This window comes from Miniopterus schreibersii (assembly GCF_964146895.1).
Source record: "Miniopterus schreibersii genome assembly, chromosome: 19".
NCBI classification, from domain to species: Eukaryota; Metazoa; Chordata; class Mammalia; order Chiroptera; family Miniopteridae; genus Miniopterus; species Miniopterus schreibersii.
Genome location: NC_138119.1, coordinates 10,429,709 through 10,443,961, shown reverse-complemented (window position 1 = coordinate 10,443,961; position 14,253 = coordinate 10,429,709). Strand labels below are relative to the sequence as shown.

Here is a 14,253-nt window from a genome sequence, read left to right as displayed (position 1 = left end):
ACTCCCTGGCTGACAAACATTAACCTCAATTGTTCCGACTGACCTGTTGGGCAGTATTGTTGAAATGAACATAGATTATATCATCCCTCAAACAACCCCCTTAACATTGCCTTTACCAAGAGTATTTTCTGGAATGTACTCCATTCCAATCAGGTTTCATCACTTACTCATATGGTTGCAACACGGGGATTTGGGGCTGGTGTTTTGGGAACCCGACCTAATGAAGACATCAAGCTAGATTGTGTAATTGTTGGCTCTTAATTGCACAGAGCTCTCTTAAGCATCTATTACTTATACATAATATATAAATAAATTTAAATTTAAGACCCAATTCCTTAGGACTCTTGAATTTTCAACAAATAAATTAAGATTATCTCCATATTTTCAGAACCTCATAACTATATTATTACAGTTCACATTTCAAAGAAATGCCGAGCAAAATAAGAGTGCAGAAATGTTTTTATATCGTTGCTCACTTTAAAAGTTTCTTGAGCTCCCAGGATATTCTATTTCTTGTTACTTAAAATCTGTTAACTTAAATCTAAAATCTATTCCTATTACAAACAATTACTGACTTAATACAGGCAGCAAACAAATAAGTAAACTGACACTCTTTAGCCTGCTAGGTGTATTTGTAGGTGCTGTGAAAAAGCACACAGCAGACAGAAGGTGCAGGAATTTTCCAGAACTCACAGTCTACTTTTTCTAATTCAGATTCCCTGTGACACTGGAATTTAAAAAGGCAAGAAAAGATGTTTCTATAGTTTCAAATTTTCCAAGTTTTCCTCTGCCAAGTCTTAACGTCTCTGAGTATTTAAGGTACAAGTCTCCTGTACACGATGGAAAGTGTTTCAATGGGTGGAAAACTATCCCATCGCCTGTGCTCACGTGAGGAGAATTTTCCTGAGGACAGTATGTGCCACGTTAATAAGATGCTACATGAGAAATCTCTTTGAAAAACATAAAGCCCAATATTATAAATACATGGTGGCACTATTATTTTGTTCTACAACTATCCTGTCAAGAGAACAATTCAAGTAGGAGATCCAGATCTGGGGGTCCTACCAAGGTGAAGAAGGTATTATTGACAAATGTTCACTTTTCTCTGTCTCCTTTCATGAACTGATTTTACCTCTTCCACTTAGGGGCACAACTAACATGTAAATCCATTTCAAACATACATGTGCCCACAGGCACATGTTACACATGTACATACAGGAGCATGTGATTTTCCCTAAATATTTCAGCATGATTGGAAAAGAAAAACATGTCTTATTCTGAGTAATGACAATAGCAAATGGATTTGAACCTGGCATCACTGTGCTAAAAGTATTTTCTAATATTTTTTTCAGATGAAAATATGAATCTTTGGAAAACACACAGATTGATTTCCGCAGGCTAATTAAATGAAAAGTCTACACGTGAAGAAATAATCAGACGTATAATATGGAAATAGAAGTGATGGATTGCTGCTGGAATATTCAGATTATTATGAAAGTGCAGATGCAGTCGATTATTTTAATAGGACCTCCTGTTGAAAGTCACATAAAATATTTTAGGTAGGACCCTGACTTTGTGGTTTTTTCAGCTCTCTATATTTACTTCTCCTGTCTCTCTCTCCTTGGTTCCCTTCTTTGTTATTAGTATGTAAATAGACTGCTATACAAATAACCTCAGGCACAAGCCCTGAAGATTGTCATATTTCTACATAAGGGAACTTACTTTTAACGGGTTTGCCGTTGTGTAAATATAATTTCTCCGATAGAGCCTTGTGTAGCCTGTTCCCTTAGAAGTTGAGATAAACAGCTAAATGTGCTAGGGGACACTTAATGGCTGGCTTGTGATGCGAGGACGTGTCCCTGGAGGAACCTGCCAGTGTCACTCGCTGCTCACTCTCTTTAGAAAACCCGCCAGGGTACAGTACCTTCTTTTCGTTTTCCCGTCGCTGTTGGTCCTTAAATTTAATCTGGAGAAGTTGAAATTTCAAGAGTTTCCCTATCAGTGGTAAGGTTAATTTCTCTCCACTGTCCATGATTGCTTTTGCTGCTGTTAACACCTATGAAGAAACACAATTATTAGGAAAGGTGGCATTTTATAACCTTTGGCACAGGCTGTTGGTGATGAAAAGATGAAATGGTATTTTGGTTTTGTAATATTTGCCTTACTGCAATGGTGTCTCATTACTGGCCAAAAATAGTAGTGGGGGAAATGCCCTGACGCCATGGAGAGGGGCATTTATCCTTTACTCTAAATAAATTGGGGTGTCTGAAAATTAACTTCTTTTGCCCATAAGGCAAGGGGTGCTTCCCACAGGGTGCTAGACTCAAACTCTTGAGTGGGGAGTGGAAAGGTAGGCTGGGCCCACGATGGGGGTGCCTGAGAGGTCAAGTTCATGCTACAGAAAGTCTGTTGTTTGGCATACCAAACAGTCCGGACTGTCAGGCTGACTTATTAGAACGTTATAAATTAAACAGCGTTTTATAATAATGGAAACGACTCCGTTAGCAGTCATTTATTTCTTAGTGACCAAATTCGAAAGAAAGATAAAAGATGACTGACTCAGAGGCGCCATGCGAATGTTGCGCCCCTCCCCCCTTGCAATTTAATGTTGATCCTATTGGTATGCAGCCTAATTGGGGTGAAATAAGGTTATTGAGTTTTCTTTGGGTGACGACAGCCACTAGGAACATACAGCTGTATTGTCCAGATGTGTGGCACTGACAGCCTGTTTTATGACTCCACTTTTTACAGCTTGTTTCCCCTAAATGTCACACAACTCTCTAACATCTGGGCCCTTTTCCTTGGAGCCCTATAACCACTTTATTTACTGCAAAAAAATAAAATCACGTAAAATAAACCATAAAAAGCTGCTACGCGTTTCTCTTCATTCATCTTGTCTCCCTAATAAAGCTCACCTCTAGCGGAAGCACTGTCACGAACGTAGTCTAGTCAAAGTATTTCTTGACTTTGTTTTTAAGCAAGCATCAGACTTATTTATAAGCCCAGGATGAATTAGGTGTTACTAAAATGTCCTGACATGTTGCCTTTCTCCCCCCTCGGAGCAATTACTCCTCCTGCGCATATGGTGTCAATTTCAGACCCGTCCCAGACAATGACGGCGGCACTGCAGCCCATCGGCTGCGTCCTGTCTGAGGTCCCAGCAGCCTTGCTCGGGCCTTTCCTGACCAATCCCGTTCCTGCGACTTCCCACTTTGCCAAGTGAAACAGCTGAAAGAAAGGGAGATGGCTATTTTGCTTCTAACTGCAGAAGGCTCTGTGGATTATCAGAGGCCGAAATGTAACTGGACTTCTTAGAGACCATATGAGGCTTTCCTGCATTCATCGCAGACGAGGAAAGCCAGGGAAAGGACCCTTTAAAGCTGCTGTTCTGAAAACCAAAGAACTGAGTGTCAGAAAGCTTTGTGTGTGTCTAAGCAAACACCCTCCATGAGGCAAAGCTCTTTTTATCACAGTTCTGCTAACACTGTTTAGGGAAAGGGACACGATGGCCGTGATTTCTGGGAGCAGGAAAACAAAGGTACACACTCCTGCAGAACCTCACGTTTAGTGATGACCAGACTCAGGAGGGAAGAGAAACCTCAGGGAATGAACGGTCACGCGTTTACAGTAAATGAAAACTGTCCGGCTGGGCCCAACCGCAGGGGTAGATGTACTTGGTTTAAAATGACATTTTTCAATACCAGCTAAACAGTGTGCTGACAATCAGGCTGCTTGTGACATCTGGTTCAAAATATACAAATTTGGGATTTTAAAGCTCATGGCAGTCTAGCAGGGGGCATTTCCCTGCAATACAACTGTAATGACAGCCTTGAAGGGAAGGCAGCGCTGGAATGGGCTACCTGAGCACGGTGGAGTCTCTCTTCCTGATGACCTGTGAAAACAGGATATTTACCTACGTCTGGGGTGGTTTAGGTGAAGCCTGCCTGGCGTCATGGTGATGGATGGGATGTCTCTGGAGCTGCTTTCTCTCCCCATGTCTCTGAGTCCATGAGTGTTACCTCACTGTGTTAAAATGTACTCAAAGCACAACAAAACGTCCCAAGAGAAAGGTATTTTGCTGGCTATAAACGTTTTCTGTGGTTCATCTAAAGCTGTTTGTAGAGAACTGGGTTTAAACAAAAATCCGGTATGGCATCAAAATAACAGTGATGCCGACTGTGAAATGGGGACATGAGTGAGGAGGAGGGCCACTGAAGAGCTGGGCACCATGTTCTCATGACACAGGGCCATGGAGCAAGGGCAGGGGAAGCACTAGGGAGCACTGCGGAGGGACTGTGGACGGCCCCTCCTGCCCGAACAGCCCCGGGTGGCCCGGTGGAGGCAGGCTCCAGGCCCTGACACCCCGGAGGAAGGCAGGGCATCTCCATGGCACCATCAACAATGGCAGACACTGGGCACATTGTCCCTCCCCAGGGTTGCTCAGAGGAGATGTGATTCCCACACGTCTTTTCTCTCTGGGCTTCCCCCAAGGGGGACAACAGTGTGAATCCTTGGGTTAATTAATGAAAATGAAAGTCTCTGCTGAACTTAAAATCTGAGACTGAAAATGTTTATGGTATTTAGGTCATCCCAGGAGAGGCAGGAAAATGAATTAATTTCTCCTGAAAATTCTTTCTTCTCACACTCCATAATTCACAGTTCCACTCAATCAGGAGCCAGTAGTTTGATCTCAGATGAGAAACAAATCCTTAGAGGACCTTTGTTTTGAAGCCTAAGTCTTTGAGGGGAGAAAACAAAACTACAGGAGAGACGGAATTTAAGAGGAAATACTTCTCATGCAACATTTCAGAAAGGTTTCGTCTCCTTTGCCTTTCTTGGATTAACTGAAATAATCATCAAACCTTCGGCCTCCAGCACTGTAAGGGCGACTTGGCTGGTATCTTGTCAATGCATATGTGTTTCTTTTGTGTATCTGCATGTATGTATCTGGGTGTCTGAGTGTGTGCACATGTGCGTGTGTATGTGTATGTGTGTGACTGTAGGTGTTGGGGGGACAAAGGCTGCAAGAGAAAATGGGAGCAGTGAGCCCATCAGGGGCTGGGGACAATCAGATCAGACAAAACCCCAAGTTTTAGAATCAGGCAGAAAACCAGTCCTAAGTGGGTTAAAACCAAGGTATTCATTGAGCCAAAAAACCAAATAAATGAGCCTGGCATGAGTCAGAAACTTAAAAAAAAATGAGTCTTGTGGGCAAATGGGACTCATTAAAACAGAGAACTGTTGCCAGGCAGGGCCTGCATGCGTCTCCCGGACAAGCTCAGGCCGAGCTGGGGGCCCACCAGGGCTGGATAGAGGTCCAGGCCGAGCTTCCGGAGCGAAGACACCGGAAAGGGCTGTTGTAGGAGGAAATTTAGCTCAAAGAGTGCTGTGGAAGCTGTGCTGTATGAAGATCCTATTTTGAGGGTGGATGTTCTTTTTCTATTAGTGTGTGATTTTGAGCACACTAAGAAATAAAAACATTCCCCCCCTCTTTATCACTTACTTGGCTCAAAGACTTAGGCCATATTTACTATCTAATGATCTGATCCAACAAAAATATACCAAATGAGCCAATTCTTTCCTTGCCTGGGTGTCAGGCCCACCCACAGACATTAGAGCCCTCCCCTCCCCTCATCCATCCCTCCTCCCTGTGGTTCCTCCGCACATTAGCAGTAAGCTCAGCATCTGCCTGGACAAACATTAGAATTGCTCCACAGATTAGAAACCAAATGAGCATATGTGTGCAAGTGTGTGTATACATATATACATATAAACACACATATATACAAACACATGTGCGTACATGCATACATATGTATGTGTATATACAGGATAGATGAATGGATGGATCGAGCTTCCATGAGCTCTCTGCCTGGTTTCCCTGGTGTGATCACAAGGAGGCACAGGAACACCTTGACTTGTTGCTTAATTTGCTGCATGTTTGATCCAGGTGAGTTCTGAGCAAGAGTAGACTCTGGATCTGCGTTCCTCTTGTTTGGAACAGGTCATGGGAAGGAGATGATGGAGGAGGAAAGGTGTGGTTGTGTGGGGCAGAGAAGGGAGGGGTGATGGAGAGTGATGGGCTGAAGGAAGGCTTTCTCTCCAGAAGCCCCAAATAGCCACCAGTGCTCCTAAAAATAATTTGTTGGCTTCAGGGCCCTCCTTTTGGGAGGGCAGTGTCCATGGTGATTGTACAGGAGCTGTATTAGTGCACAAAATATGAGTTCATATTTAACCCACTATCCTTGGGTCCATGACTTAGGGTTGGTTTAGAGACGGAAAGACCTCAGCAAACAAGAAGCAGAATCCATAATCTTGCTCAGTCCAGACTAGCATAGGGCTGAGCAAAAAGTTCTTTGACATACAGGTGTGTGACTGTGTGTGCATACCCACACCTGTACACACCTGTGTGTGTGCATGTGTGCACCAGAGTATGTGTGTTCATGTGTGCAGCCGCCTTTGGGGATGATGATTATAAAGGGTACTCAGTATCTAAAAACACCATCAAAACTGAGCTTATGGATCCTGAAGAATTAATAAAAAGAGAGGAAGAATACTAGCATTTTTGATCGGCACCTTAAAAGTCATTCTGTTTACCATTTCTCCCTAATTATCCTGCAGAACACAAGGTATTATGTTTGTCATTAAACACCTGTAAGATTTAATCTGTATAATTTATTCATCAAAGTAAACTGCGTAACTTGTATGTGTCATCTTTAAAGTTCGTTGCTTAGGCAGCATCATTACTTACGCAGTCTGCTGTTATGTAAGTTGTATCTGCTCATAACATTAAAGAATCAGAGGAACCATTGCCCCCTGTGTGTGTTTATACAGTTTCCAATGTTCAGAGTGAATGGGCTGAGTCGGATGAGCCTCATTCTGCACATCTGATGAAAAGGCTGGATTTGCCCATGACTGAAAGGACCACTTGCATGGAGAGGCCTCACATAGGGAGATTCGTGCTGGGAACTTTAGCTCCTTTGGCTCAGGGATAACGAAGCAGCTCTGAAGCCACGACTGCTCCTGTGCAGCATCACCCAGAAGCGCGGTTGCGTTTGTAGTCCAGGCTTCACAAGTGCCACTGGGTGGCCCGGGCAGGTTGCGCACTGCCTTTCAACCTCAGCTTTCCATCGGCAGCAGGGTTTCCCAGCGGCGGCACTGCTGACAGGCAGTTCTCTGTCGTAGGAGGTTTTCCTGTGCGTCATGGGATGTTTGGTGCACCCCTGGCTCCTACAGCTCTGTACCCCAAAGGTATCTCCAGACATTGCCAAATGTTCCTGGGGGACAAGACCGCCCCTGGGTGAGAACCGCTGATCTAAAGAAAGAGAACATGAACTGTGCTGATCTGGTGACAGTGTCTTGGGAACTGAATGAAATAACATGTGAAAAGACTTAGCCTGGTGAATATTGCACGCACCGCAGGCCCTCCCTAAAGTGGCTCTACACCCAGGACAGTCGGAGCAGAGAGAAAAGGCGCGGAGGGCAGCGCATCTGGGCAGGCAACACAGTGCGGCCCCAATTTACCATCAGCTGGTGTAACCACGGCTTCGCCTTCACTTAACCCTTTCTCCACTCTAACAAGGCCAGATCAGGACCCATTTGGCAAACGCAGAGGAAAAGAGAAAATGTGGAAAAGCATTTTGTCCGGTGCAGAGTATGATGGGAGGGCGGGGGGAGGAAGTTCGCCATTCGTCATTTCCAAAACACGGGGTGCCCTGCCCTCCACCCCCCTTTCCTGTCCCCCCACCCGTCCCTCCACTCCTTCTGCATGTGCTGAGTGCCAACTATATTGCAGCCTTTGCATTACTTGATCCCCTACCCTACACGGCTCGTCTATGCGAGTCACATTCCCTAAGTAATGAATAATCCTAAGGAGGCATAATTGGGAAAACAGCTGGGAGACGGGGCAGCAGTGAGGGGCGGCCACGGAGACAGAAAGCAGGAAAGAAAAGGAACGCGGATGACTGGGACATATTTTCTCACTTCGCACGAAGGAAAAGGAAATAATCAAGCGGCATGAAGCTGTTGGTATGTGAACGTACAGGCGACTGGCGGTGCCGGCCCCGCACGCTCACGCTGTCAGGCTAAGGAGCGGGGCTATGAGCGTGCTCAGGCCGCCGCTTGCTGAGAAGTTCGCAAGGATGATGAATGCCCAGGGCAGGTGACGCCGAGATCGTTTTCAGCTGTCCGTAATTAAACCGGGATCCATCTCTCCGCAGTGTCAGGGCTGTAAAATAATTCCAGTCATTGGACCTCTTACATCTGTGCTGAAATGAAATAATATTTGGCAGTAACAAGGAGTCACTGAAACTAAATAAACAGCCCCTTTCAAGACTACATAAAAGTTGGTAACATAATAACATTTGACAGGGATTAAGACCTCTTTGGGGCTGTACGGAAGTTTCAGAAGCAACAATAACAAATACGTGGAAGGTAGAGCTGATCTCTGCTTTGACAGACGTGTGTAATTTGAAATGTGATGAATTTCCCCAAGGAGGCGAGCCTTTTGAGCATCTAGCACGCCTATGTTCAACAGCTCAGGCCTCTATTTGAGAAACATTTGTTGGGATTCTTCTTCCAAAGACGGAAAGAGCAAAGCTTCTCGTGTTCACTGGGTAGCGTTTTGGTTCTTGTGTAGCTGAAGAACACATAAAGGCACACAGCGCAATGCCTAACACGTGGAGGAGTTCCGCGGGCAGTTCAGGTGCGCGCGTTAGCTCTGTATTAACGAGCAACACACAGCTCTTACCCTGGCAGTCTTTTTTCTCACAATCTTTTTTCTTAGATCAGATCTGTTCCTTAGTCCCAAGATTTTCCCACCTGCCTGAAGTCATTCTTAGTTCTTTCAGCTTGTAGTGAGCGCTACAACTGAACAGCCCGACAACTTTTAAAACCTGTCCTTAGGGATTTAATTCTCATATTGGAATTATATGTTGCTCACGGTTTGCATCCCTTAGGAGCTAGGAAGTTCAGATCCTTATCTGATTCTTTTTTTAAATTCCCTCGCAGAATCCCTGGCATATGTAAATACACAGTATATTCACCCATTCAGTAAACATTAGAATGGTATCTTTGGGCTTACTGATTGTTTGGCTGAAGGTGTCCTCAAATGTTTATAGCCACAGTTACAAAGCTCTGGGGGTAGACTGCAAGCAGGAGTAGATTCTCGTAACACACAAATTGTCTGGCTGTGTTTCTCCAAGTGCAGGCTCAGAAGTACCTGGGTGCTTGCTCAGGTGTGTTCCTGGGCTCCCTGAAGACACCCTGGTCCCCATCACCATGGCTGGGATCGGAGCTGGTAGTTTTAGTGAGCTCTGCAGGTGATGTGAGGTGTGCCACTTTGAGGGCCACTACACAAGGAGCCAAGAAGAGGTTAGACATTGGAAGGGCTCACAGCAAAGAGCCTTCTGCATCAACCCTTCCCAGACTTCCTATCGGGTCACTCTTTCTGGGTCCCACTGCCTGGGGCTCACTCAGTTTCCTTCGAGGCCCCTCTGCAGGCTGAGAGGTGTGCCTTTATGAGCAGTCTTGCACGTGTGCCCTTCGCCTGCAGTCCACCTTGAGTTTGTGCAGGGTCGGTGATGGCATCTTCCTTTTTGTATTGCCTCACAGCACATAAAATCTGTTTGAATTCACTTAAAGCAAATATTCCCCATTCTGAATGTAGACAATAAAGGGCCCCTTCCCATTATCAGGAGAAATCTGAAAACAAAATTACCTAATCATTTCACGTTAATCAATTCCATACTCGCAAAACACAGCCAATAAAAATATGGTTAAATATCCAACCTTAACAATTTTTTTTGAAATATGGTTTTTTTAATTGATTTTTTTAGAGAGAAGAAGGGAGAGGGAGAGAGAGGGGAAAACATCAATGTGAGAGAGAAAGATCATTGGCTGCCTCCTGCATGCACCCTGACCGGTGATCCAGCCCACAACCCAGGCATGTGCCCTGACTGGGAATTGAACTGGCAACCTTTTGGTGCACCAGACAACATCCAACCAACTGAGCCATACAGGGACCAACCTTACAATTTTTGCTTATAAGATTGACTAAAATAAAAAATACACAGTTGAAGAGGGTGTGGTTAAATTGGAACTATTAGAAGGGATACAAATTGACACAAATTGTCTTGAATGCATTTTGACAAAATGTGTCAAGAGCTTTAAAAAGATTTATATGCTTTGACTCAGTAATTCCATTTCTTGAAAATTTTCATGAGGAAACAATCAGGGTTATAACTATTGGTAAACAGTCTAAATTTAGCAAAGGGGGAGTGGTTAGCTGAATTACTGAATAGAGAAAAGCTTTCTATTATATAAACACTGAATATAGATTTAGAAAAGGTTAACACCATAATAGGTGGAAATGATATGATAGAAAGCGCATATAATACAATTCTTATTTTTAAAAAGAAACATCTCTGAATGGTGGACTATTTTAGAGATACTTCTTAAGTACCTATTAATATATGGCCTGTGCTCTTTCTGTATTTCCAAAATTTTCTACAATTGACATATATTATTTTTATAATAGAAATGCTATACAGCAGTGAGCTGTCTCTAACACTGCCAAATAAATGTGTGCCAGCAGAAGCCAGTGTTTGGAACAGTTCTTTCAGAAACTTTAAGACGAGGGGAAACAATTCCTCTAGGGAACACCAGTAGAGAAAACTCCCGGAGCTGTGCTCTTTGGTTTAGATAAACTGCTAAGTAGGTTAACCTTTAGCTCCTTGACCATAGGGACTGTGTCTCAAAGAGCCTGAACTTGACTTTGGAGTCGGATGCCTGGGTTTTAACGTGGGCTCTGCCGTTATTAGCTGCGGGCGGTGGGCAAGCAGTTAACCCCTTCAAGACTCTGCCCTTTTGCTCCATGAAAATAGTAAGATGGAAATCAGCCTCACCAGGCTGTTGTTGGGACCAAACCTGACATTGCGTGTGAAAGTGACTTGCACTCCTAAAAGCACCTTCTAAATGTAAGCTGTTGTTATTAATCTTGTTCTCTTTAAGGGTCCCGGCAAAGAGTATTGCCTGTGTGAGATGATCTCATGTTCCATCAAATATTGATTCAAAAAACAGCTGTCTGACTGACTGAATATGGAAGTGTTTTAGTGTCAACAAACGCACCCTGGTTGTGCAGAACTCCCTCTGGGACTTGCATCGTTACCTTAAGCCTTGGACCTTGCTAACCCCACCCCACTCTCCCCGACTTCCAGGCCCGGCTTTGTCTCTGATGTAGGTGCACGCTGGGAGGACAGCAGACACAACGGGTTAACATTCTGAAAAATGCAGTTTCATTTCACTTAAACCAGGGTTTTATCGACACTAAGCCCGAACTCAATAGGCGGGTGCGGGGGCTATTTTTGGACAGGCAGGATTTCCAGCACCTCTTAAATCACATCACGGGCTATTGGCGGCTCCACCTACACACTGGGCGGGCCGCATCCATAAAACCGGACACCGGCCCGGAGAGACCCGGGCGTCTTTCCCCATCTGATGACTCATACTTGTCTCTGCTCTCAGGAAAGACAAGGCGAGCGCCGTACACACACCTTACCCGTCCAGTACGCTGTCCTCCGCCTGCTCCGAAAAGGGGCGTGTGTGTGCCCGCGGGTGTGCTCGTGCGTCGGGCGCGTGGGTAGGGTGAGCACGTGCGTAGGGCACGTGGGTAGGGTGTGTGTGCGTGGGTAGGGTGAGCACGTGCGTAGGGCACGTGGGTAGGGTGTGTGTGCGTGGGTAGGGTGAGCACGTGGGTAGGGTGTGTGCGCGTGGGTAGGGTGAGCACCTGCGTAGGGCACGTGGGTAGGGTGTGTGCGCGTGGGTAGGGTGAGCACCTGCGTAGGGCACGCGGGTAGGGTATGTGCGCGTGCGTAGGGCGCGTGGGTAGGGTGTGGGCGCATGCGTAGGGCACGTGGGTAGGGTGTGTGCACGTGCGTAGGGCGCGTGGGTAGAGTGAGCACGTGCGTAGGGCGCGCGGGTAGGGTGTGGGCGCGTGCGCGCGTTCCTTCAATGAGAAATCTGAACGCGGCTCTATAGGGAACCCTGACAATTTTCCGTAGATGGTTTTGCACAGGAACTGCAACAAGTTGGTAGGAAGAAGAATTTTTTCTGGGTAATTCAAAGCAGACATTTTACTGGAGGAAAAGCAAGTAAGAAATTTGCTGTCATCCCTGAAATTTTGTTAGTTACAAAAAGTAATATATTTGTCCCTCGCACTACATTCAGAGAGGATCCATCCTTCCTTTTTCTTCTCTCAGTCCTATTCCTAAAACGACTCCTCGCGAAGCAGCGCAAGACTAGCTTCTGCGAAGGACCAGAACCGCCGGGGGCCCCTGACTGTGTCCCATGTCCTTAGACTTTGCTCAGCCTGTCTGCAGCTCCAGCGATAAACGAAAGGGTGAGAGTACAAGACTTGAGCATAACTAAAATAATTAGAAGTTCCCTCTGGTAAATGTAATCTCATTAACACTCCCTGATGAGTGAGCTGAAACGAGTTTTTTCATAAGAATTCTTGACAAGGCAAATTAGGCTAATGAAACACTTGCCAGTCGTGGAGCGTTTGGTGTAGCACAGGGCGCTCTGCAGAGCACCCTGCGGGCCTTGCTCACCCTCGGAGTTCTGTGGACTTCAAATGGTTATGAGCATTGTAATCCAAATTATGAAGCTGAAATACAAAATTTTAAGGAAGGGGTCTACTGAACAATTTCACTTTTTCTGGGTAATAATTTTTGTAGGATAGGTTTCCAGTCTTTCAAGCTACTAACCTTGTAATTATATTTTTTTATCTATTTCTTGAATTGACATAGAGACCATATAACTGAAGTTAACTTACATTATCATGCTACTAAGGTTTGAGGGCTTTTTATTTTGTCAATCATGTTTGTGAAATAGAAGAATGGAAGGATTTTAGTACATAAACCTCTATCTAAAATTCATTCAAATTAATATTTACTAAGTATTCAATATGTACAGTAGCTCTTCAGTAAATATAAACAAATTTCTCTCTAACAGTCAATTCTCCCAGCCTTAGTTTGGTTTTTCTTCTTCCTCTCCTTGCAACCCAAGATTGAGGAGTTAGAATTTCAGAAATAGAGATCACATTAAAAACCTGAAGCAGCATGAAAATTGTTGCCATATTCCAGCTTCAGCTAGGTTTTCTCTCCTCTAAGGAAACAAGGCCTCCCACAGCTTTGCTGCATCCCCCACTGTTTTGGTGAGTGTCCTGCCCCTCCCATTCCCCTCTTTCCAGCAAACCCTGTCTGGGGACTTTGCCCTTTTGGCCGACACGGGGCTCAACTAACAGACTCAATTATAACCGGGAATTAAATGTACAATTTCCACATCAGACTTGCTACAAGGTATTAAAATGTCATGAAATAGCAGGAAGCAAACATATTGTTTATAAAATCATCCACTATGAGCTCTTGAGGGCAGAGGCCACCAGGTCCAACTCAGTCTTGTGCCCATTAGCCAGTGTCTGATAAGAAACTCAGTTGGCTCTTTTCGTCTCTTTTACTTTAGCCTAAAGCATTTTCCCCTATAATTTTCTCTGATTTGAAACAATTATCCCAATTCATAATTTTATATTTTTTTGCTTAATGCCTGCCTTCCCCGTTCAAATATACATTCTGTGACGGCGGGGAATCTGTTTTATTCACCAATATAGACTTAGCCACAGACTTGGTGCATAGTAGACACTCAGATACTTGTGGGATGCATAGAAATAAAGCATTTCCTAAGGCTTATAGGTTGTGTCATTTGATGTTTTCGCCAAAGTTGTGCACCACCTGTACTGCGAACCTAATGTTTTTCTCTAAACTGACTGCAAACAAGGTTTTAAAAAGTAATTTAGCCACAAAGTTAGGGAGATTGCAAGTTAGTATTCCAATTTTATTTTTCATGCTCATTAAATAAATATATATTTAATGAAATAAATTTTTTATCCTTAAAGCATCTGAAGTTATCTTGTGAGAAATCCTGAATGAGTCAGACTGGCTTTTTAATGAAGGAGGCCGGCCTTCTGAGGTGTGGAGCAAGCCCTGGACTGTTAGGAACGCTGACACTGACTGCTCTGGGCGGTGAACAGGTTTGCAGTTGCTAGGTTTCCCTTTCCTCGTTTACACTACAGAGAGATGACCCGCTATTCTGCCCAGAGCACATGAAGATGTAATGAAAAACTGGTTGTGAAATCCATCTTTTTCCGTACATGTGAGGCTTTATTATCATCATCACTTATTTTAGAAATGGTCACTG

General features: G+C 44.5%; 1 protein-coding gene across 1 annotated transcript in view; it reads right to left on the bottom strand.

Moving 5' to 3' along the window:
• The window catches only part of SPAG17 (sperm associated antigen 17), a 116,456-nt gene that overhangs the window by 77,941 nt on the left and 24,262 nt on the right, over positions 1 to 14,253 (bottom strand). Inside the window, exon 4 of the mRNA XM_081121308.1 lies at positions 1,925 to 2,056. Within this exon, the coding sequence (XP_080977434.1) occupies positions 1,925 to 2,056 (132 nt within the window). The remainder of the gene's footprint in view (positions 1 to 1,924; positions 2,057 to 14,253) is intronic.